At 37.2% G+C, this 21,620-nt stretch overlaps 1 protein-coding gene across 1 annotated transcript in view; it reads left to right on the plus strand.

Annotated features, from left to right (window-relative positions):
• Positions 1-19,389, plus strand: part of LOC149080125 (uncharacterized) — a 51,232-nt gene extending 31,843 nt beyond the window's left edge. The window contains exons 6-12 of the mRNA XM_089239139.1: positions 1,040-1,189; positions 4,174-4,240; positions 5,741-5,787; positions 6,410-6,488; positions 8,123-8,297; positions 9,844-9,993; positions 17,319-19,389. Coding sequence (XP_089095265.1) covers positions 1,040-1,189; positions 4,174-4,240; positions 5,741-5,787; positions 6,410-6,488; positions 8,123-8,297; positions 9,844-9,993; positions 17,319-17,438 — 788 coding nt within the window. The 3' untranslated portion in view covers positions 17,439-19,389. The remainder of the gene's footprint in view (positions 1-1,039; positions 1,190-4,173; positions 4,241-5,740; positions 5,788-6,409; positions 6,489-8,122; positions 8,298-9,843; positions 9,994-17,318) is intronic.
• Positions 19,390-21,620: the final 2,231 nt, after the last annotated feature.

Below are 21,620 nucleotides of genomic sequence, written 5' to 3' on the forward strand. Positions count from 1 at the left end.
ATACATAGTCACTGGTGTCACAGTTAGTAGATTCCGAATTAAAAAGCATTTTTAAGAAATGGAAATTTCGTAAAGAACGTTATACAGGTCTTGCATATAGAAATGTCCTCTCCACTTGTCAATACAAGATTCATTGAAAGACTGGTTATTTGTGGAGATGAAGATTACAAGGTAGAGCACTCGTCCGGCAAGCGAGAGACCGGGGTTCGAGTCCCCGTGGGGGCAGTAATGAATTTTCTTCCTTGTAATCTTCGTCTCCACAAATAACCAGTCTTTCGATGAATGAGCTAAAATGGCCTAGGCCCTATGTGGATGGAGTTCTTTCCAGAAATAAAGAAGCATGACGTTTCATAGGTTCAAAACCATTCGCCTGAAAGATACTTCTTGGGGGATAGATCTGGAAGGAAATAAAAGGTAAAAACTTCCCTGAAATTACATAGATGGACACCCACACCTGACAGGTTTCAATAGACAGATTTATAGAATCTGTCTTCTAGAAAAAAAAAAAAATTCGATTCAATTTAAATGGTAGTAAATTGACCGGTAAAGAGAGAGAAAACAAAATGAGAATCGGTCACTCGCTGGACAACTGGAGATCTTCGCCGTAGTCGGGGACAAAACGATTGTGAAAACATTTTCTGGATCACGTCTCCTAAAGGCTGAAACACACTACACTGACGTGACGTGATTTCACATCTCGCCAGAGACGTGGTAAATTCTGATTCGTGGAAATTCTGTGACTCCCACGTCACATAATTTGTACGTCACAGAATTTCCACGAATAAGATTTCACAAATTCGTCATCGTAGTGTTTCGGCCTTAATGCATCTCTTAAAACATCAGACCAGTGTGCACACCGTATAATGTCTGATATGATCCCGCACCATCTGACGTGACGTAGTTACACGTCACGTCATAGTCGTGTGTTTCAGCCTTTAGCCTCGAATTTCTACGAAATAAAACTCTTCTTAGTTTGTTTAGAATATACAGCATGTTGTACACTTATTTTTTTATAATTATAATTTTGTTTCATCTGCAGATTTGAACGAATGTTCAGATTTCAATTTGAACGACTGTTCTGCGAATGGAATCTGTAAAAACGTGTTTGGTTCTTTTGAATGTCGCTGCATGTCAGGATACACAGACCCGCACCCTTTCGATCAGCGCCGAAGTGGAAGAACGTGCTCAGGTATTTCCTAGAATTTTACAACGTTTCATTTTTAGTACAAGAAAATTCGAGTATACTGTGCCACGTGCGAGATACTGACTTAATCAAATGGGTATCATCGGATTTGTGTAAAGACCATCCATCAGACAATCCCATTGACTTTTATTTGCGTTCTGAATCTCTCGAGATACAGCGTAAAACAATTTCCTTACGAATGTGGCAAGCTAGTCTGGTGCCCACACCAAAAAGAGTATTGAAATCAGAGTAATATCATCGGATTTTTATTAAGAATATCTATAAAACACATTGGCTTTTATTTTCATTGTGAAACTCGCGATATCACGGAAAACAATTTCGTTACGAATACGGCAAACAAACCTGGTGTCCACGACAGAAAAGGTACTGAATCTAGAATAGTAGCGTCGGATTTGCCTCAAGAGTATCTACCATTGGATTTCATTTTCGTTGTGAACCTCTCGGGATATTGCGAAAATAATTTCGCTACGAATGCGGCAAGAGAACCTGGTGCCTATACTGGAAGGGGTATTGAAACCAGTGTGGTACCCATTGGCGTACGCAAAGGGGGGTTCTAACCCCCACCCCCCGAGGCAAGATTATAGTGTTATTTTACAGGAAAAAACGTAAAGCCCCCCCCCCCCAGAAGGAAAAAAAATCCGAGACCCCCTCGAGAAAATTCTGCTACGCCTATGGTGGTGCCATCGTATTTGTCTTAACAAAATCTATCCGCAGGCATCGGAAACATAGATATATTTTGGATAGTTCTTGAGGTACGGGCGTTTAGAGCATTTCGTTAAGCACCTGTTTGAGGATGTGCCCAGTACCGTCAGATGATTTAAAAAACGTATTCACTTCAAAAACATCAAAACTTGTTAACGTTCCAATATCTTTTGTACAAAAAAAAATTACTTATGACAATACGTCAAATTAGAAATAATTCTTTTTTTACTAAGGGGTCATACAAGTATTACATCAGCATCGAGGGGGAAGGGTTTCCGATTTGCTGACTTTTGATGACAAGGGGGGTGAATGATGCTTACATCATCAACCACCCTTTATAAAAATATGAAATATTCTGAATGGCATCTTACTTGGTGTGCCAAAAACGAGAAAAAACCTCGACACCTGAACTAACATTCTCCCTATTAATAAGTCCCCTACACAGCCACTTTAGTGATCTCTAAATGTTTCACGGATCCAAGTGCTCTGGATACGTCCCGTTTTTACAGAAGCTTAATCTGTTTTGAAAGAGAAAAAGAAAATTTTTCTACTTTTTGTTCCAGAGTTATTTTAAATGATTGTAGAATTATATAACTTATTTATAATTATAAAACTTAATTCTCAAAACAGCACTTATTGGTGAACCATCATCCGAGGATGATGTCACTCTCCGCTATCCATTCGAAGGTTTATAACAGCTGGCTGATGCGAAGATAGTATTTAGGAAAGAGGGCAGTTGACTTTTCTCTGTTTCCTAAATGCCATCTTCGCATCAGCCAACTGTTAAAAAACTTCGTATGGATAGCGGAGAGTGACTTCATCCACGGATAAATTGCCGACTGGTGGCAGTGTTAGTAGTTAGTTAGTCTCCGGGTCTTGTCTGGTACATCAGTATCAGTGTTAGTAGTTGTGAGCTTTGGCCTAAATTAGATCCGGTCCCGTTCAGCGCACACGAGCTCTAAGGAAAGATTGAGATGTTCGTTGACTTTGTAGTCTAGTGCGCTCACTCGGCAAGTGAAAGGACGTGGGTTAGATTCCCCGCAAGGGCAGTTGAATTTTCTCTCTTTCCTAAATAGGACTATCACACTATAAATTGATTGTAAAAGGGGGCTCATGAAAAATCTGGCTTGGCAGAACGCGAAAGACTCCAGTCTAGGGGCCCTGACGGAGGATGTGAGGGCCATGTTAGGCAGGAAGCACAATAAATAAGTTCCGCACGGATAGAATCTGCCTCGAGCCACCCTTGGAAGATTGCATTCTTGTTTTTGGTAGAGTATCAAGGTCCCAGGCCCTGTCTATTCCCTCAAGTTTTCTCAACATCTCCGTTGTCGAAGCTCAAAAGCGTGATGTCATGTAAAGTTTTACAGTGTGAAATTTTTAAAAAATTTTGGAGTCTAACCAGTCTATGCCGCCGCCCCTTACAACCTGCCGCCTGTGTGCACCGCACCTCTTGCACCCTCGCTTAAGCCACCCCTGCTGCTCAGAGTCAAGCGTGTTAACAGAACTAGGTGTAAAAAATGAAGAACTGCATGCTATATCGCACGATAGGTTACCTAAGGAGGAGGCCTACATTCGAGGATCTCAGTTTTTTGTGTTTCTGTTTATATTTTTTTACCTTCCAGGGAAATGAATTTTTATTCAAAGAAATGTATCTCTCACAGAACCATACACGATGATTCTGAAATTAAAGTAAAATTGGAAGAAATAAAAAAATACAAAAAAAATCATACGGATTCCAGTCAGGAAAATATCAAAAGACTTCCTTTCTTGACTAAAACGAATTCACGCCGTGACATTTGGATAAAATTCGCCGAGATATCAGTGATTGAAATGCTAATTTTTGTCACTTTTCTTGTCGTTTCGAAGCCTTGCAAGTTTTGAGAGACTCAGTTATTTCAATCAAGAATTTCAATCAATGCTATATCGGCAAATTTTTGTTTTAATCCCATGACGTAATTTTCTTTCAGTACAATAAAGAAAGGCACAAATTTTACTAATTGATATTTGTTTGACTAGGGTGGCACATATCAAAATTAAAATAATTATACTTACCATACTTATTATTTTACGGAAGTGCCACTGCCTTAATTGAATTTCCCTCATTTTGGTAATATTTTTCATATTTTACTTTAATTAATTCGAGACGACAGTAAATTTTTTTTTCCTTTCGAAAATTCTTCGTGAAAAATCTCGTATAGTGCTTCTGGACTTGATGAAAGCGTAATTATTAAAAGAACATAATAATTTTAATCGTATTTTTCATTCAGCTTGCTCCATCGACTACTGCCATGGTCACGGACAGTGTTCCATAGAAGAGGGAAAGAGGATTTGCAAGTATGTATATTCATAATTAAAATGTTCGGAATCTCTGAATCGATTTTCTCATGTCACCGGTCCTCTTAGTCACACGAGAGAAATATTTGACACCCATGACCGTTCAGTCAACACCTTCTATAGCAAAAAGCCTCAACGCGAAGCTTTGACGTCACTGAAGTCGTCCATTTCACCTATAGCCATTGAATATAGCAGTCCGACGTATGCGAAATTTTTACCTTTTTTCGGAGTATATCTAATGACTATAGGTGAAATGTACGATTTCAGTGACGTCACGAGCTTCGCGCGGAGGCTTTCTGCTATAGAGGGTGTTGGTTCAGAATGGTACCTCTCATTATTAGTTATGCCAAATGCAAGAGAATATACAGGGTGATTCCATCATTCTCCTTCCCCCTTTTTACTGGCGAACCGTTGATCCTAGAGGCATACTTTCAATTAGAAAAAGTGTCAAAATAACGTATAGACCTCAGATACGTCATTCATGTTGCAAGGGGCTGTATACTTATTAAAATAAAAATGTTAACTTCTTATACGATTAGAAAGTTGTTTCCCTGTCTTTCCTGAGGCCCAAAAAAAATCCACGTTTCTAAGTGAGATTGATTCGCTGATATATTGATTGATCCGATATTTGAATTCAAAAATCGAAGAAAATTTGGGAAAGAACAGCATAAACCATAGTTTCCCAAACGTTTTGCTCTATCTCACCCCTTCTATACTTTTTTCTTCTCGTCCCCCCCCCCCCACTCAAGGATCCCCCATAGGATCCTATACTAAACTCAAAGCTTTTACTGCCCCTTTAGAACCTTCCACTTTGGAAACAGTGGCTGAATGAATGAACACCAGGATCTCTGCCACCGGACTTATCCCGTTGCCGAGATCTCTTCCAGCCCAGCTTCGTAGCAGAGTCTGGAACAAAGTGAGTGCACCTAACAGTCTGAGTGTGTAGCTAGTGTTGTGTATGATATTTCAGTGCTGCCATCTATAGTTCAAATTGTGAGTGAAGTGTAATGATTGAATATTTGTAACGTTGTAGGCCTGTTGCTCTCTGTGGCGAGACTTTAACGGGGAGATCAGCTCGCATTCGCGCCTTGACGTTGGGAACCACAGAAAACCAACTTCAGCCGACCACCACTGTGGGGTTCGAACCCGGATCCTCGCATCGCGAGTCCGTCACTATAACCACTCGACCACCACAGCGGCTAAGCAAACAGTGGCTATAAACTAACAGACAATGCTTCTTTCCCTCATTCATGCTAGTCGTTCTCAACTTTTCTACAATTTTTGAATTCAAATATCTCAACGAATATTGCACTTAAAAACGTGGATATTTTTTTGTTCGCTTTCGGAGAGACAGGGCAACAACTTTCTGATTACGTTTTTTAGGACAGGGTGTCCGTATAAAAAGTTAATTTTTTTTATTATAATAACTATAGTGGCAAGGGGAATTATGGAATCACCCTGTATAGTATGTAACGTGTTTTTTTTTCATTCGCCCTACAGGTGTACAGGGAACTATATTGGGGCCCGTTGTGATATAGATAGTGAAGGTAATTATTATAACTCTCTTTATGAATATAAGAAACTGTTCTATCCTAACTTCTCTTCAATATACGCAAATTTTTCCTAGATGTGTAACATGTTTTCGAGAAATTGTACTTTGCGGTTTTTTTCATTCCAATGTTCAAAATGTTCCAAATGTTCAGGATTAAACAAAAAATAACCATCATTTGAATGAATGACTCTTGAAATTTACAGAACGTTATAATAAAGTATATCTCTCTCTCTCTATATATATATATATATATATATATAGAAATTAGATTCACGTAAAGTTTCTTTAATTTCATAATTGCCCCCCCCCCCAGATGCTCCAACATTTTATTTGTTTGTTTCATTCTGGGGGGGGCACGCTATTGCTGGGGGGGATGGGGGCATGATGATGTCAATTCATATATACACATATGCATTAGATCAGTCGACTCCACCTTTGACGCTAGCCCCCCCCCCCCCCCGTATCTCCGTCCATGGTTTGTTTACGTGTTTTTCGTTGCTGTTAAATCTCATTATAATGGCTCGGATTGGTATGTGGTTTATGTGTGTGTATGTTGTTTGGTTTTTTTTTAATATAGAAATCGAACTGTTTTGAAAATCTACGATATTTTTTTATAGTACTTGGAGTCGCATTAGGAGCATCGGTGGCTGCTATCATAATCATCTTGCTCACATTGGCTTGCCTATGCATTTGGAAGTAGGTTTTATTTTTATTTTTTAATAGGGTGTAGACGTATGCGCGTGATATTCACGAATTAGCTTTGTGTGGAATTTTAAGTTAGTGTAGCGCGGAAACGCGTTTAGTTAGGACGTTGATTCTGGTGGCGTTATAAACTGCTCCTGGCGCACTACTAGGACCTAAAGTGAGGCAATAAAAATAGTCACCGGAATATAAGTGAAAATTGATATTGAGTTGAAAATTACAAAATAATTACAGATGTCATTTCATATGACTCGTTTTCTATAATTCTCGGAATTATGGAAGGGGCCATTCAAGTATTACGTAAGCAGATTTTCAGCCATTTTTGACCCCCCCCCCCCCCCCGTCAGCAGCTTAGAATATTTCATGTCTTCAAAAAGGGGTGGTTGATGACGTAAGCAACCTTCAAACCACCTCTCCCCTTTGTCATCAAAAGTCAGCAAATCCGAAACCCCCTCCCCGATGCTGACGTAATACTTGAATGACCCCAAAGATCGCATCAATGAGCTTAAACAGTCCAGTGCCGAGCAAATGCGAGAGCTACGGCAGCGTCGAAAAGAAAACGGCGCAAGGCAAGTACGTAGCTGGTCCATCTGGCGTCTACGGACCATGAGCGGACGTCATTGGAAGGCAAAGTCGCTTGTAAGTTACTCTTAATGCAGCTTTGTTGGAAGGCGATACAGAAGACAGTAATGATAAGATAAACGACAGTGTGGCAGCATCGCCAGATGAGTATGTATCGTGACCACCGAATATCGTCGGGTTATCAACCGACACGTCAGGCAGCAATGCGCGGACATCGATGGAAACTGCTACGGTAGACTGCGATGCTGTTGCAGTGGTTGTACAGCCCACGATAGATCCACAGATGGATAATCATTGTAGGGCGGCGCGTGCCCACTTCGCCAATGCATCCAGCGCGAACAAGTTCGGCTTTGCGTACATGTGCTGCTTCAGCTACCACAGGTCGTTGTTGCATGCGATAGACTTGTAATGTTGTATCTCCCCCGTAACCATTATACTCCTCTGTGTAATTATTGTATTAAAGATATTGATAATTAAATTACATATCAATACCAAATACTTGTTATTATGATTTCATCTCACGACGATTTCACGAAAAATCTACGGTGCGGACTCAAATTGCGCCTCTATACTACCCCATTTCTTTTTCTTTTTTTCTTTTTTTAATTTATTCAACGTTTGTCAGTTGAATGGTAATATAATACACCTAATGAACCGAAAATTGATCTCAAGAGGAGCACCAATAAAATACATTGCAATCATTATTTGATACAGCATTATATTATTGACTTTATAAAAGTGTTGAGCGTAGTGCTGACTTTAGTACCTGAATATTTTTTCTAATTGTTAATATAATACAGTCGACGCTCGATATAACTACCCCCCACTTGTCTCATTAAAAATGGACGTTATATTGGGAGGGTCGTTAAATTGAAAATGAAACGTATATGGCAGTCGTCTATGAAAACATTTGGGACGTATTTTACCGATCGTTGTAATAGAATAGTCGCTATAACGTGAGATCGTTATAACGAGCGTCGACTGTATTATTAAGAGCACAACAAAGAAAAACAAACTATCATAAATTCTCTCTATTGAAATTCTAGTCGCCGATGGAAACAAGAACAGCAACGTACCGAAGCTATGTCAGCTAGATCCGTAAACAGTAATCAGACTTTCAGCTACTTGAATAAATTAGCAAATGTCAATACGTATCGTTTAACTATGGAAGATCGACTTCGATGGGCCCATATTTCAGATGTAGTTGGAAATATTTACGCAGTAAGCTCATTATTTTTACATAACTATTATAGAAGTAACTGGTAACACACACAAAACATGTACATATTTATTTAATGTAATTACGTTTCAAAAGACATTAGGCATTCATTTTTTTTTACTGACGCATTTGCAGGGTGATTCTGAACCCAGACCAAATGTTGAAATGATGTAAAGTAGCGAGAGACACTAAAAAACTTTTTTTTTTTGTATAGCAATGCCTAGACGCAAAGACAAGAACTGCTCAAGAAATATGAAAAAAAAACTCCATTTTATTCATTTCTTATGCATACAGTAAAAAAAAAATTATTGACAACTTTTTATTTACAATATATTACAGTATTCACAATAAATGATTAAAGATATGAGGGAGAGAGAGATCACTACTGATAACTCAGTAAATCACTACTAGCAATTTACTGTTGAGGATTTCTGCGCTGAAATTTCAGTTGCGGCAGCAACTATTCGGCGTGTCTGACATAACATCTGGTGTCTTCGAAAATGCACAACAATCACTGCATCTACGGTGTTAGGCATGTTGATGTGAGTATTTATTGTGAATGAGATATTATAAATATAACAAATTTTGGGAAACACAGTTCTCTCTCTCTCTCATATTAGCGACTAGACGTGCCACTTGCACCTAAAACTCACTGAAAAAAAATTTTCATTTCAATTCACTATGTACACCATGATGTTTGGCCCATGAGTTCAGAATCGTTCTGTAATGAGTGCGTTGTCTCATACAATTATATGTATTTTTCCTGCTATAAAAATGCAATCTATGCAACTTAATATTACTTAATTTACGTGATCCTAAACGGTTATCAACTGATAACCATGAATGGTCATCAGTTGTAACCATTCAATGGTGAATTGTAAATATATATGTGTATAATCTAATATATCGGGTGTTCTTTCTCATCGTTATCTAACAGCTGATTCTTGAATCGTTGGTCTTCGAATTAAATTCTAATTACAAGAAGAAAAAAATTTTAAACGTTTCCACACACACACACACACACTCTCAAGCCGGATCCACACCTACAGCGCTATGCCACTCCAACCGCTAAAAACCCAGTTCTTGGGGAGTGGCAGTAGTGATTTTACTATCAAAAACCATTTTTTGCCGACTTCGAACAGAGCCGGTGTAGTGGTGTTCAACCGGCTTAAAGTACCACACTAACCGCGTCACGTAGTGACAAAATCAAGTTTCAAAGAGAAGCTCAGATAAGCGTGGATGGCAAACTGCGCAACATTGTGTATCGCACAAAATCCAGAAAAATTCACCAGGTGACGGTACATCAAAGAAATTGGTTGATTCGTTCCCGCCGCTCCTCTAAAACGATTTCATTAGTTTTGCATCAGGCTGTGCGATTGGCTTCAAGCCTTTTTTTTCCATTGAAAATTTCCTCTAAGGTCTAAGACTAACGGTTTAGGAATTGGCAATTGGATAATGGTGAGAGTGGACACCTTGTATATATTTTTTCCCAGAAACAAAATTTATTTTTGTAATGAAATTGTTTGCAACATGAAAAAATCAATTTAGAAACCAGAACCTGGTGTGAACCCATCTACGGCACTGAATCCCCAAGGAACATATCCTGGGCCCAGTAGGTGTCAATCACCAGCAGAAGAAGCAGCTTCGTGGTATAACTGCGCGACGAGACCTCGATCACGAGCAGCCACATATGCTCAAGTGAGTATCAATTTTTTTCCACCATTAAAAATTCGAATCAAAAGATCGGCTAATATGTAAGAGTAATATATATATATATATATATATATATATATATATATATATATATATATATATATATATATATATATATACAGGGGTTGGACAAAATAATATGACCACCTGTGAAATGAGACAAAATCATTATTAATAGGCTGTTGGCCCTCCTTTTTCATTAATTACAGCTTGTATCTGCCGTGGGATGGACAAATACAAGTCATGCACAACAGTCACAGGGATACGTAGCCACTCCTCCTGCAAAAAGGCCACTAATTCAGAACGTGTCTTTGGAGGTGGAAACCTACTGCACGTTTTGGCCAGCAAAATACCCCACAAAGGTTCAATTATATTAAGATAAGGGGACCGAGCGGACCACACGAGATGTTGCAGTTCATCGTGGTGTTCATCAAGTCAGTCTCCGACAATTCCAGCAGTGTGAACGGGCGAATTATCTTCTTGGAACACAGGTCGAGAATCAGGGAACAAATATTGCACCATTAGATGAAGATGGTCGGCCAGAATACTGACATAAACCGCTGCATTAACCCGCCCATCCAGGACAACAAGTGGGCCGAGACCACGGTGAGACATCGCACCCCACAGCATCACTAATCCCCCCTCCATGCTTAACAGTAGGAAGGAGACAATCAACGTCATAGGCTTGTGCTGGCGTTCTCCAAACGTAAACATGTCCGTTAGTCTGGAATAATGTGAACGACGATTCGTCTGACCAGATGACATTCTCCCATTGTTGTTGTGTCCAATTCTTATGTTCGTGACACTATGTTTGTCGTTTCAAAGCATTGCATGGTGTCACCAATTATTTTGGAATAGTCGCTCTACCTTGTATGTTTGCTGCATGCAGTTCACGGCGGATAGTTTTTGTCAATACACCTTCCTGTAGATGTGTGTTCATCTCAGATGTTATCTAGGATGCTGTTATCTTGTGCTTTCTGGCCGCACAATCCGCTTCAAAACCCTTCTGGGTCTATCAGCCATCTTCGACTTTCGGCCTCTGTTATGCTTGGTAGATGATGTCTTTTCCTGTTTGCTGGCTGTCATTACCATCGACACAGTACTTCTCCCGACACCAACAAGGGTGACCGTTTTCATTACTGTGGCCCCGGCAAGACGGGCTCCAACAATCCTGCCTCTTTCGAAATCTGTGAGGTCAGCCATAATGAAGTTTTAACGCCCCAATATACATCGCATAAGAACGCTATCACTGCTACGACTAAACTGATGTGTGCACATCATCGCCCACTAAGTGAAACTCTTCCACACTAGAGGGCGGGCGTATACGACAGGTTCCCTCGAGTGTTGTTTTTTGCACAGGTATGTTCACATTATTTTGTCCAACCCCTGTATTTTTTCTTTTTTAATTTTCTGCCACTCGCAAACCTTTTTAGCAAATTTTAGATTGACCTTTGCGATATTAGGAGAAAAGTTTTCAAATTAGCCGTGTAAAACTGTTCATATTAATTTATTAGCATAAAAAAATTTAATTGAACTAATAAGACAGAACGATTATGAGGATATGTAAAATGGCAATAAAACTGCTCACGTCTTATTGAATCTTCTCTCACTGAATTCACGTAATGGCAGTACGTTGGACGCGATGATGCTTTTGATGTCATGCAGCAATCGCAGAATTACATATATTTGAGAAATTATTTGAATACACATAAATGTAAAATTTGTGAGCCAATGTACATTATTATTACATGGTTATTTTTATTAATTTTTTGTTTTGTTACTTATTGACAAATTTAGCCGAATTTGTTACAAATTATACAATTGGGGTAAGGGGCATACGCAACATTGACCTTTGAAGTGGGTACACCGGGTTTGGTGGGGGGAACAAGGAGTTTCCTCCAGAGATTTTTGAGCTACTAACCTTAAAAAGCATCTTAAATTAATGAAAGTCTTAAGACAGCATATAAAGGCGATTTCTTTCCATCATTTTCATAGCACCACTGTCATTTTTTTCACAAGGGGGCTGCCGGTGATCAGGACCTACAATTTATTGCCGATTCCGAACGGCAACATTTTTTATACTCGCCAAGAGATGCGCTAACCCCTCGGTGTGGGACTCCCTGCGGTAGCAATCTTTTTTTTAATGATTTCTTTAGATATTTTAATTTTTTAACAAAAATATTTTAAAAAAATTTAATTTTTGATCGTCTTCGGAAGGGGAGTCCAGGCACGTACGCCTCTGATTGGGATCAGCTCAAAATAGTTATATGCACCGCTGACAAAGGCTTAGAGTTTTTGGAAATATTGAGAGAAAAACACGTTGGGAATCACTCTAAACTGCTACTTCAAAATATAATATTGTTACAAAAATATCTCTCAGCACACCTGCGTGATATTGTATCCTACACTGCAGAGAGGCATACCAATTTGAAAATCACTGAGCAAAGTTATTGTTGGTGAAATTCCGAGTTATGGACATGTAATATCATGGATATTTATTTCCCTTTTTGCGCATTATTGCTTGAGATCCATTTAAATGGATATTTATTACCAAATTCAATAATACTCCGACTTACCCCCAGTGCGTGATTTTCTGTGAAAAATACACTTTTATGAAATTCAATCATAATCACGAAACTACTGAGATAGAAATTATTAAAAGTGATAAGTGTAAAGAATTATTTTATTCGATCAGAACGTGATATCTGATGAAACTACGCTGATTTTTGAGAGGCTGCAGTATACAGGGGTAAAACGCATTTTACCCGCATTTATGCCGTTTCTTCTCAACACTTTTCTCCGTTTTTCTTTTTTTTTTTCTGAAATTCAAATATCTCAGCGAATAGGGTAAAGTGAGGTAATGGCACCACTTTAAGACAAAAACATTTTTTTCGGACTTTAACTGAAAAATGTTTTTTAATATGTAAACACATTAATAAATCATTTCTGTACCTTTTGCTATTTTTGAAAAAAATAATTCTTTTATAACTTAGATATATTAAAAAAAAAAGTTTGTGCAAAGTGGCGGATTTGCTCCATATAGTGGGGCAATTCCGCCATAAGGTAAATCTATTAGATACAGTTTCTTTTTAAATTAAGAATGCCACACATAGGTATACAGTACATAAAAACGTATGTTTATTACAAATTACAAAAACATTACGAACATTTATAGCCCAGCAATTAGTTTAAATCCAGAGTTAAGTTGTCAAGGAGATGAAAATATTAATAGGCCTATCAAGTCATAATAACAAGTGAAATCGTTTATGGTCGCATGCAAAAATCACAAATGTAATTTTTTGGACTGTCGTATCCACTGTATTCAGAATGAGCCCACTTTGAGCACATAATGCAGCGGTACCGATGTTCGATATTACCAAACTCTCCACAAATCACACACATTTCAACATCAGGATCAAATAAACCAAAAAAATGTCATCATCACCTTCATCAAAGTTGAGCTTCCTCTTGCCATAATTTTCTTAGCTGCTTTTTTTCATTTTTTATTTTTTAAGGTTTTCAGACTGCAATTTATTGACTTTTGCGCTGATCCTGGTTTTTTTTTTCAGTTTGAATCCTGTCTACTTTCAACTTTTTTCTTATTGTTTTTGTCGGTCTTAATATCGACCTTATTTATTCTTGGATGCTCTCTTTCTTTCAATTCCTTTTGTGTCTAATTAACTTCAGTGTCTTTTTTTCTTTCAACTCTTTTTGTAATTTCCTATCTTCAAGAATTGATTTCATAGGTGAAAGATGTTAAAATAACTTATGTGCTGCTTCCATCTTTACCAGTTTTGGTTTTGAGTCCAGGGTCTTTTGCTGGCACTGCTGAGAGCTCTTCTATTGTTTTTTTTTTAAAAATATTTCCGAGGATGTGCCTGGTTGAGGATTAGTATCCAAGTCTCCTGATACTGAATTATTTGCGGTGATTACAGTTGAATCTGCCGTTTCAGAAGCAGCGTTCTCATCTTCAATAAGTACTGGTTGGATTAGGGCAATACCGCCACATGGCGGAATTACCCCATTACGACATTATTGTAGTTTGGACCCTACAGCTGACAAAGTACTGGACGAAAACAAATGAAATTTTCATACCAAGTACCTGATAATGTGCACTATTTGTTTATAATTCTAGCAAAACTGGAAAACAACTCACCTTTCTACGAATGTCACAAGTTTAACAGATAGTGAAAACTATAGAACAATGAGGAAAATTTACTTATTTGCAAACAGCACACACACACTAGACGCAACAGGTGCAATGGCGGTACCGACTGAAGCTCACGCATAGCAACAACACGAGAGCCAGTAAAATGGGGTGGCGGAATCGCCCAGTGTGGTGGATTTGTACCACTCTCCCCTACTGCACTTAGAAATGTGGAATTTAGAATGCGGATACAACAACTTTCTAGTTGAGTTTTTGAGCACACGGAGACTGCATAAAAAGTTATTTTATTTTAATAATTATGCAACCCCTTGCAATACGAATGACTTATGAGGTACACACGTTATTTGGATAAATTTTATAACTGGAAGTATACCTCTAGTATCAACAATTCGCCAGTAACTTGAAGTGCTTGCAGCGTGCTGCTAGCTATGCACCCAATATATATATTACATGTACGCAGACGTGCCAACTTTTGGAATCCAGAAATCCGGAGATTCTCCCGAGCGGGTACCCCCCACCCCAGAACTCATAGACTAGATCAAAAAAAAAAATTCACAAAAATTTTTTTTTAATCAATTAAGAAAAAGTTACATCTTCCCCCCCCCCCCACCAAAGGCAGGTTCTGCGTTGCCCCCGAGCAGAATATAATTCCATGTCAGTCTTTCCATGCAGAATAGAGAAATCACATCTACATACTGTTAATAAAACATAAGTGTCTCCTTTCGTGGATGCTATCAGGATGATTGATAATCTTGGATATATGTAGTCTTAATAGCTTTATATTTTTAACTTTATAAATAGCTTAAACCTTAAAACTTTATATTTCCTTTCTGAAGACATATTTAATCGGAGGAAACAATTTAAAAACTTCGAAATACAAAGCTGATGACGAGAAATCTCGTGTTTACCGCAAGACTGTTAATGGAATACGATAACGATTATACAGGAATTTCGGCAACCAAGGTCATGCCTCTCATAAATGATTGCCGATAAACGCTATGTAAACAAAGTCACGTCTTTGCTTAAATACGGTCACCAAGCCTATTTTTATGGCTGCTCAATGGAAATGACCATGGCTGTCTTCTATGGGTGTTTTTCCCTAACGACGATGGCAGTCATTGAGGTCACGACAACGTGAAAGCTCGTGTAAAATCTAATTTTCTGCCAAAATCCGGAGAAATTTTAACAAATCCGGAGACCGGGAGGAAGGATGAAAAATCCGGAGTCTCCCGCCTAAATCCGGAGAGTTGGCAGGTCTGCATGTACGTATTTTTTACCAGTGTGAATTTGGTTTTACCCTGTATAAACCAAGATCACAATTTCATACCTGAAATCGAACTCCAGTTTATCAACTCACCGAAAGTTGTTTTCTTGAATCCAAACACAAGTGGTTCATTTATTTTGATGGGACAAGGTGTTATCACAACATTCAAACGGTATAAAATATGACTTTTATTTGCATAGATTTTTGGGGAACGCGGTGTTTTTTACCGGACCGGATTGCAGTCACAACGCAAGTTAGATTTCATGAAGCCATAGAAGAGTATCATAGCTTTATAATCATAGTAAGAAAAAAAAATAAAAGTGTTCTGTAAAAAATTTGGCCCCAATCACTTAATATTTATACGTATTTCTATGGGGAACTGTACCCCGACTTACGCGAATTCGACTTATGTGATTGTCATCGGTCTCACCTATAGCGTAACTTACGGGCATTATTGTATAACAAACTCAGGATCACCATAAACGTTGGAACAATTCAAATTTGGACGATCTCTACTTGAAGTATCGGCGATAATTCAGAAAAAACTGGTTTCTTTGTTCGCATGTTGTATAGAAATAGAAGAGAGAGAAGTACAGCAGATTTTTTTTTTTATTTTTCACCCTCACCCTCCCCTATGTGTTCTTTTTCTCTCTTATACACAGGGTGCATAACAAACTTCTCTTGTCGTAAATTACTGGCGAACCGTTGATCCTAGAGGAATGCTTCCAATTAGAAAAAGTATGCAAATAACGTGTAGACCTCACATACATTATTCATATTGTAAGAGGCTGTATAATTATTAAAATAACAATGTTAACCTCTTATACAGCCACCGTCCTCAACACAATTAGAAAGTTGTTGCACTGTCTTTCCTGAGTCCAACAAAAAAAAAATTCCACGTTCCCAAGTTTCTATTCACTGAGATATTTGTATACAAAAGTTGGAGACAATAAGCATGGGAAAGAAGTGTTTGTCTGTTAGTTTATACTGCCGCTGTGGTGGTCGAGTGGTCATAGTGACGGGCGAGGATCCGGGTTCGAACCCCACCGGCGCCACAGTGGTGGTCGGCTGAAGTTGGTTTTCTGTGGTTTCTAACATCAAGGCGTGAATGCGAGCCGATCTCCCCGTTAAAAAGTCTCGCCACAGAGAGCAACAGGCCTACAACGTAACAAATATTTAATCATCACACTTCACTCACAATTTGAAATATAGATGGCAGCACTGAAATATCAATCACAACACTAGCTACACACTCAGACTGTTAGGTGCACTCACTTTGTTCCAGACTCTGCCACGAAGCTGGACTGGAAGAGATCTCAGCAACGGGATAAGTCCGGTGGCAGAGCCCCTGGCGTTCATTCATGTTAGTTTATACTGGGTTCCCCCAAATCTTCTCCGATTTTTGAATTCAAATATCTTAGCGAATATTGCACTTAAAAGCGTGGAAATTTTTGTTGAATTCAGGAGAGAGCAACAACTTTCTAATTGGGTGTTTGAAGACAGGGTGTCCATATAAAAAGTATTTTTTTATTTTAATAACTATACAACCCCTTGCAATATGAATGACGTATCTGAAGTCTATATACACGTTATTTCGATACTTTCTTTCTAATTGGAAGTATGCCTCTAGGATCAACGTTTCGCCAGTAATTTGCGGCGACAGGAGTTAGCTATGTACCCTTTATAGTAGAAAGACACATTATATGTGGGGAGGAATCACTAAACAGGAGTATAAAAAGAATAAGGAGGGAAAAAAACAGCTTCCATTCATAGAGTTACAATAATGCTTCACGGTGATGAGAAAAGATAAAAAAATTATTGTAGATTTATATTACTCCACACTTTTATTTCATACATTTACCTTTTCTTTAATTCCAGCCACAAGTTAATGGAAGTTATTATGACATGGATTATTCCACACGAGAGATGTATGTTTCAAGTAAAGCACAAAGTCGCAGGTATCTGAAGCCAAACATGTCAAGAAGCTACTACAGCTGATCTGAGGTATTTACGTGTATCATAAAATGTGCTACTCAGCAATAAAACTAGAATGATTCACTCAAGTATTTTGTGCCACGCTACACAATAATATAATATTCTAATTTATGAAATATTGATTACTGAGTTTGTTTAATCAGTAATTTCAGTATTCTCATATTGTGAAATTAAAAGGGGCTGTTTTTAAATAAATCTACAATGTTAATCAAGAAGGACCTGAAATGAAAATAATAGTACTCACATTTAATGAATCAAATTAAATGCAGTAGCACCTCATTATATCATGGATTGTTATAACACACATCTTTATTTTGTGCGTTATTAGAACTACTGTTAAAATTTAACATAAGAACATCAATAAATGCAATAGCCGTCTAGCGTGAATGGATTTTTTTTTTTTAACCACACCCTCCCTCAACTCTTACTCCAAATTGTCACAAAATAAAGCCAGACATTCTGAGTCACAACTTAATGCTCTTCATTCTTCTGTCATGAGGTGTTCATTTTTCTTTTGTCACACAATCAGGGGCGTCGGAACTGTTTCGAACCTGTGGGTGCCCGTCTTGAGATTCATATAGGAAATTTCGATTTTTGAATCAATTCTGTGGGTGCTCGAACCCGCTCTACAAACTTCCGTGGGTGCTCGAGCACCCACAGCACGCCCGGCTCCGACGCCACTGCACACAATGGTCATTTTACATGCTTTGATGGGGTTAAGCAAATGCATCCATGGCTCATACACGTCACAACCATAGAACTATGGTTGCAAAGTCACACTGTACAATGTAATATGTGAGAAAATCTATCTTGTTCAAAGTACCAGTTGTAATGAATCAGAAAAGAAACATTACATGGAAATTTCTATTTATAACTTTTTATATAGCATAATAATATTGTAGGATGTCATTATTTTGAATAATTCTCAAAGCTGAGTGTTTTACAACTAACTCTGTCTTTCAAAAAGCAGCAGCCTATATCATGGTAAAACAAAAATAAAATTTTCTTGTCAAATAGTAAGGATCGATTTTTTTTCTCCTTTTTGATTCCTATAGTATAAAATGCTAGTTATTGTGTCAACATTATACAGGGTGTCCCATCAAGACCACCCAAACTCTGCGCAGTCAGATTCCTCGCTTGGAATACATTAAAAAATGCCCAAAGAACTGTACCTGTACAACCCAAGAAAAAGGAAACTTTGTTGAAAACATGAACAACGCGTGAATGCATGCCTCGATATCAGCGGTGGGCATTTTGAACATCTTCCTATGTAAACATATGTAAATATCGATGTTCATGTTTCCAATAAAGTTTTTTTCTTTTTGCACCGGATATGACGTCATACTTTTCTTTCGCATTTTTCTCGAAAACTATGGGTCATACAGGTAGTTCTTTGGGCATTTTTTATGTATTACACTAGAGGAATCTGGTTGTGTTTGGGCAATCTTGATGAGACACATCTGTATATCTGTATACTGTAATTTAAATAATACTTTGATAATATGAAATTCAATATTTGTACTCCATAGAAATGTTGCCTGACAATCTAAATTTTATATCATGAACATAGTTTATTTTAAAATTTTTGCTTTAAAAAAAAATTATGTAAACATTTTGATAGATTTGTGAATTTTTACTCTTCAATCATCCCAGCACACTGCTTAAAGACAAGGGCATAAACTATATTTGCTTAGTAGAAATCTGTGAACTTATGTGGTGTTTCAATGTTTTTGGGGGGTTAAAGAGTTTTCATTTCATAACAAATACTGTGATGTGTGATCTAAAATATTAGAACAGAATTTGAAACATTTACCAGGAGCTCAATACTTGATGCTCTTTTATGTTTGTTTCAGTTTCATTGTGAATGTTGTTTGTTGTTATATGTCTGACATATCAGGTGTTATTTATTTTTATTTATTTATAGTATTTCTTGAATAAAAATAAGTTTTTTTGACTTTGACTTATTCATTTACATTTCTTTTTTCTTTTTAAAGAATCAAATGTTTATTGATAAATATTTTGAAAGTCATAATTTGTTTTCCTCTATTGTTCAGGATTTAAAAATTTATATGAATGTATTTCAATATGAATTTCCATAACAAAAACATTAAGTTTGATATACTTATATTAATTTTGACACTGATACATAAAAATAATTGTTGATCTCAGACCACCTACTGAGTTTACTGTTTTGTAATATGGTTGGGGTTCCAGATTCAAGAACTTAAAAACTTTAAAATGAAAATGTATGCACTTGCTCTCTCTCTCCCCCCCCCCCCCAGCAATATCAGTTATATTTGTTAGCATCACATGGTGCCACTATACTGGAATATAAAGCAACAATAGTTTTCCAACCAAACCAGAAGTGTTACATCTATTTTTTTCCGCCTGTAACCACTGGACTAAAACTTATCTTCATTGCATTATTACCATATTTATCCCCTATGCCTGGCAATTATGTGCCAATCTTTATTTTTTCAACCCATCAAGTTTAACCTTTTACTGGCCGAATTAAGATTTAAATTGATTTTCTACATTTTTTCCTGTTATTTTTCCTTCTGATCCTTTAGTTTAGAGATATCAACCAAAAAATTCACGAAAAAAAAATTTCTGTATGTTTTCCAACTTGCCCCTTGTCCATAGAAACAAACTTTATAATTAAAAACAAAAAAAAATTGTCTTATTCTTCCTTAAAAATAAATTTCAAAAAAGTACTGAAATGAGTGAAATTTTTGTTTTGTAAATTAAATTTGGAATCTCACACGTTCAGGAAAAAAAATCAACTGTTTTCATGTAAAAAAAATATTTTTTTAATAATTAATAGAACTGATTAGTTCTTAATTGAGAACATTAGCCATTAAAAGGTTAAGTAAACTTCATCATTACACCATATACTTGCTTTTTGATACATTATAATAATTTAATCCCTTAACATACACACTTCCCTCTGTATATGCAAAAAAATACATTCATATTCTTTCCTTTCTCTTGAGACTCTTCATTGGTAACCCTTTGAATGAAAATTGTTTTTGATCTTTTCCTTTACCTCAGCAATCACTTTTTTTTTCTCCTTCACTACGGTTTGACAAGTAAAGAAAAAGAAATAGTATTACACTGGGGCCATTCAAGTATTAGGTCAGCAGATTTTTAGCTATTTTTGACCCTCTCCTCCCCCCAGCAAAATTTCATCAGCTCTGCTCCCTACCTCTTCACCCATATTGGGATGATATACGTACACAGCAGGGGGCACAAGCCCCTTATACCCTCCTCAGATGATAAAAAATTAATTTTTGGTGTAAAAAAATTTTTTTTTAATTAAAACATCAAAAGAAAATACTTTTATATGTTGTTAGTTATTTATGTTAATTTCAATGCTATTTGAAGGATAAGAACTCAAAATTTCTCTTTAAGAAATTCATTGTGACCCACCCCTAAGCCATTTGTGCCCCCTCTAAAGATTGATAGTGTGGATGCCTCTGATTGAGATTGCCTTCCAAAATAAAACAGGGAATCTGAGCACCACCATCTAACACTGCTGTTGTGAACATTGCTATGCATGCACAGAAATTGTTTTTCACATGATTATGTGATGTTAGACTGAACACACTATGTATATTTTTAGCTTGTGTTTTAAGTTTATTAATTACTGGTTTAAGTTAAAAGTTAATTAAAGGAGTGGTATAGATTGCTGTTGCTATAGTTGGTGCGAAGTACTGAGCATTAAGCTCTGGTCTTCATCATGGTTTCTCTAAGAACATGACTCCACAATCACATTTTTGACATATAAGTATTTTCATTGTCATTTAAAAATCAAAAATAAAGCATACGCACAAATACAAATATACATCAGCATGTTGCTTAGCCGTACGCACGTATTTGTGCATTTATCTCAGTTCTAATTAGTTATAATTAGCATGACTTACTTTTAGATCACAAAGCCATTTTTTGGAGATATCATGTTCTGACCAAACACCACAGAAATAGGGGCAAAAAACTCTAGCCCGGCTTAAAAACGAGAATACGTCTCCCTTCCCTTATAATGAATGAGTCAGATTGCCTCGTCAGTTTTACTTTTTTCACCAGCCTAGAGCTTCATGAGAGGTTTTGTTTGACCAAAAATATTCTTTTATTGCACTTAAACAGTTGTTTTTGAAAGCTTTTACAGGAAGGGAGACACATTAAGGG

The sequence above is a fragment of the Pholcus phalangioides genome, unplaced genomic scaffold, assembly GCF_987345545.1.
Source record: "Pholcus phalangioides strain wild (caught in Gottingen) unplaced genomic scaffold, Ppha-v1.0 ptg000011l_1, whole genome shotgun sequence".
NCBI classification, from domain to species: domain Eukaryota; kingdom Metazoa; phylum Arthropoda; class Arachnida; order Araneae; family Pholcidae; genus Pholcus; species Pholcus phalangioides.